The sequence below is a fragment of the Octopus bimaculoides genome, chromosome 14, assembly GCF_001194135.2.
Source record: "Octopus bimaculoides isolate UCB-OBI-ISO-001 chromosome 14, ASM119413v2, whole genome shotgun sequence".
Taxonomy (NCBI): domain Eukaryota; kingdom Metazoa; phylum Mollusca; class Cephalopoda; order Octopoda; family Octopodidae; genus Octopus; species Octopus bimaculoides.
In genome coordinates this window covers 45190809-45195376 of record NC_068994.1, presented here as the reverse complement: position 1 = coordinate 45195376, position 4568 = coordinate 45190809, and the positions used below count along the sequence as shown (strand labels likewise).

Below are 4568 nucleotides of genomic sequence, written 5' to 3'. Positions count from 1 at the left end.
AAAAAAAAAAAAAAAAAAAAAAAAAAAAAGGTTTTAACATACCTTTGAACAAGTGACCATGATACCATCATTAAACCGTAGATGGAGAACAGCTTCACAGTGGTGTATCAAGGTGTTTAACATCTCCCCAGTCATCACATCCCACACTCTGCAACAACAGACACAGAAAATGCATATACATAGATAAAAAATTCAAAAAAAAAAAAAAAAGTAGGGAAACAGCATGGAAAGTATGTTTTTAAGTAACAAGTCAAAAGCTCTTCTTAATACATATGCCTTCGCTTCCTCTCCATCATGTCCACTTTGTGTCCTCAACCAGACTACATATTTAAAAATATGACCACCTATCGGGAAATTTGCAAGTTCGATTATTTTTCTTTTTTTTTTTTTTTTTTTTTTGTTTTAAGTATCACTATCATAGCTACTCCGGTGAAATTAAAAAACCAACTCATAAATAAACAAAACTTTGAATCCATCACTACACACACACAGTTGCATATCTATATATGTATTTATGTATGTTTGAAGGTAACCAAAAGTTTTCATCCTTTCAAGCCACTCACCCAATGAGTATTTCTGCCAAATTTGGTGAAAATCTGTTCAGCCATTTCCCAGTAATTTTACAAACACACAGACAAAAGACAAGTGATTACAATACTCTGCTTTCACTTATGCGTGTATGTAATAAGTATTGAGTATGTTAAGCATTATAGGCAATAAAAGTATCAATAAAAGAAATACAGGTCAACTGTGAAGATGCCCAGACAAGGGAGGTAAATGTTTCTAGTCCCAGCAGAGCATTTATGACTCGTATTTCAAATTCATGTCATGCAATGTCAGATACCATTAATGTCAACATCTACATTAAGATTATACTCTCTAAACAGTGAAGAAATATATATACCATTGTCATAAATTTTACCATCCAAGTATGGGTTAGACAGGTCTATTATATGGTATGTCACCATTCATTTCATTCTTTCCACAGCTCACTTTGCCAATTATTAATCCTACACTAAATAGAACCTACTCCTTTCTCCCTACCACATAAGTATACTGTCTTAAAAAAGAAAGAGTTAATGATCATCCATTTAGTCTATCATTAGAGATAACAGCAAAGAATATTTTCATTCTTTACGTTTTATGACCCAACTACCTATTTTAGTCTGCTGAAATTCTGCTTCATTCACAATCCTGTTGACTCAATCAAAACTAAACTTTGGGTATGATAAAAACTATTATTTAAGGAAACTCATTTTGGTCTGCCTCAACAACAATTAACCAACTGAGGAGTTCAGTTGGTGTGAGGAGTGTAGAATCTGATATTTCCAATTACAATAACCAAAGTAACAATACCACATTTTTCTCTGGTTTTCACTCATGGAAGAGTGTATATAAAAATGGTAAAGATAATATCTATAAAAATGCAACAAATCGAAATGCCTTGTCTTGCAAGTTACTTGGTGACGCTGCCAGTGTTGGTACCATGTAAAAAGCATCCAGTCCACACTAAAGTGGTTGGCATTTGGAAGGGCATCCAGCTGGAAAAACCATACCAAAACTGACCTTGCATGTACTGGTGCCATATAAAAAGCACTAAGTCCACTCTGCAGGGTGATTGGTGTTAGGAAGAGCATCCAACTGTAAAAAACCTGCCAAAACAGATACAGTGGCTTGGGGTAGTCTTCTACCTGGCTAGTCCCTATCAAACCATTCAACCCATGCCTGCATGGAAAGTGGACGCTAAACAATGATGATAATGATGAATAGTCAAAGTGAGGTTACAGTAGAAGCCGCTTAGGCAAAGTGACCATACAATGGGATGAAACCCATTGAAGCCCTTAACTACAAAGTTATGAAGTCCTTTACTATGAATGGTTGTGAATGAAGTCTCTAACTACAAAGTTAATTAAATAACTTAAAAAACGAACAGAATAGAACAGAAAAATGTATGTGTGTAGCATACCTCACAGTCGAATCACTTGAACCTGAAATAATAATGTTCTTGTCATACTGTAAACACAGTACTGAGCCTGTGTGTCCTGTTAACACCTTCACGCACTCCAATGTACCTTTATCCCAGATCTGAAACAATACAAAATATAAGGGAGTAAAAACATTTTTTAACTTCAGAGTAACAATAAACAGTAGTAACAAATGTGTACATGTGTGATTGTGTAGTTAAGAAGCTTGCTTGCTTGTTAACCATGTGGTCTCTAGTTCAGTTCTCACTGTATGGCACCTTGGGAAAGTGTCTTCTATTATGGCCCTTGCCCAACCAAAACCTTGTAAGTGGATTTGGCAGACTGAAACTGAGAAAAGCCAGTCATGGGTGTGTGTGGTTTTGTGCATGTGTGTGTGTGTGTGTGTGTGCGTACCCTTGTCATGACATCATGTGATGGTTGTAAACAAGCTTCACCACCATAAAAGCAATGTTGTTCATTTACAGTCTTACATGAAAAAAATGTCTAACCACGGTGAAATATTACCTTGCTTGGAAACAGAAACGGCATTTGGCTACAGAAAAATCTGACTCAAACAGCCTGACTCATGCAAGCATGGAAAAGTGGATGTTAAATGATAATGAAGATAATGATATACACACATATATATATATATATATATGTATATGTACAAGGTCAGAAATTATGGGAAAGGTGCCAGATGTATAGTCAATTTCATTGACCCCACACACCCCAGGGTGTTAACAATTCTACTAGCTCACTGCTTAATAATAATAATAATCCATTCTACTGTAGGCACAAGGCCTGAAATTTTGTGGGAGAGGACCAGTCAATTATATCAACCCCAGTGTGTATCTGGTACTTAATTTATTGACCCCGAAAGGATGAAAGACAAAGTCAACCTCAGCGGAATTTGAACTCAGACGAAATACCACTAAGCATCTTGCCTGGCGTGCTAATGATTCTGCCAGCTCACCGCTTATAAAAATAATAGATAAATGTGTTAACCTAATAAGTTAAATCTAACCCAGTATCTACCTTAAAGTAGTAGAGGGATAGCAGAGGAGTGTTTAGAGTAACATTTAGCCTGAGTGTGTATATTTGTATTTAGTAACTTTTCTGTTAAATCCTAGCCACGTTTTAATACCAGTATTTGATTGGATATTAATCCAATTTGATCTCCAAATCCACTTAGATTAACATTCCACCCAGATACCAAAGTCAAACCGCCAGTGTACAGGTTTAATGAGTATGGTGAATAAGCATACACACGAAGTGTGACACACATATGCATACACAAATACACGGGTAATTCGGGAATGCACATCCATGCATACACACACAAACATACAAGTGAACACACAAGAACTTGCCCTTTGTTAGTGCTTTATGATGGCAACAGTAGGAAAAGTGCATCTGCAGTTGAATTTGGCCAAAACATACAAGAAAGGTCATAATGTTTATAAGCAAACAAAAGAGAGATCCGAGTTAGTTCCGGTCAAACAGACACATGGTCAAAGACATTGAAAGTCAACGACTAAAACAAATATACTGGAGGGATTTAGCTGCAACTTCTAGCATATGGAACAAGCACAATCTGAGCCATTTGGTGGTTGTGGTGCTAGCATTGTAGTTTTCCCTCACATCAGCCTGCTAACAAAGACCGTTTTCTCAAACTCTCTTCAAAGATGCGAGTAGTTGTGTAGCTCCTTCACAGCAAGAAACCCATTCTGCTTTGGCCACTACCTGGCATATCTACTCATCATACATTGCATACAATTGTCCCCACTCCACCACCCAAGGTTCATAGTCTAGTAAACTGTATGACAGCCTCCCTACTTGTGGTGGCATACAGAAAAGAAAAATTAGGGTTAAGAAAAAAAGAAATACCCAGCACATACTGTACAGTGCAGGAACCATGCCAAAGCAGACACTAGAGCAGGATACAGGCCTTATGCTCCATTGGATCCTCCTGAACAGCCCAACTTCTGCCAGTAGGGAACATGAATGCTAAATTATGATAGATGACACACACACACAGCTGTCCTCAAGGCTTTGCTTTGTGGAGGCAAAAACTTGGGTAACTATGTCCAAGATATAAATTTTTTTTTAATATATATATATATATAGATATATATATATATATGACAGACTTCTTTCAGTTTCCGTCTACCAAATCCACTCACAAGGCTCTGGTTGCCCTGAGGCTATAGTAGAAGACACTTGCCAAGGTGGTACACAGTGGGACTTAACACGGAGCTATGTGGTTGGTGAGCAAGCTACTTACCACACAGCCCCACATATCAAAGCAGAAAGCAGAGAAACTTGGTATATATATTTTTTTTTTTATGTTACATACATCTCATTACAATACAGGAGATACAATCTTGTACAGAAGAGATTTTAAGAATCTTTTAACCATAATTCTTAAGACAAAGATTCTAGATTTAATCATGAATATTTGAAGAATTACACATTGGAGATTCAATAAATTTTTTTTCTTTTTAGAAAAGTAAAACTGTTATACATGGAGGAAGATTTGTAATGATCTGGAGGGGGGGGGGCTATATCTAGGAAATCCACCAGCCCAATAGTTTCCCTTCA

At 36.8% G+C, this 4568-nt stretch overlaps 1 protein-coding gene across 4 annotated transcripts in view; it reads right to left on the bottom strand.

Annotated features, from left to right (window-relative positions):
- LOC106884274 (F-box/WD repeat-containing protein 1A) overlaps window positions 1-4568 on the bottom strand; it is a 101110-nt gene that overhangs the window by 7062 nt on the left and 89480 nt on the right. For all 4 annotated transcript variants that reach the window (XM_014935565.2, XM_014935563.2, XM_014935566.2 and 1 more), the window contains 2 exons: window positions 1967-2085; window positions 43-148 (listed from right to left, as the gene is read on the bottom strand). In XM_014935565.2, the coding sequence (XP_014791051.1) occupies window positions 43-148; window positions 1967-2085 (225 nt within the window). The remainder of the gene's footprint in view (window positions 1-42; window positions 149-1966; window positions 2086-4568) is intronic.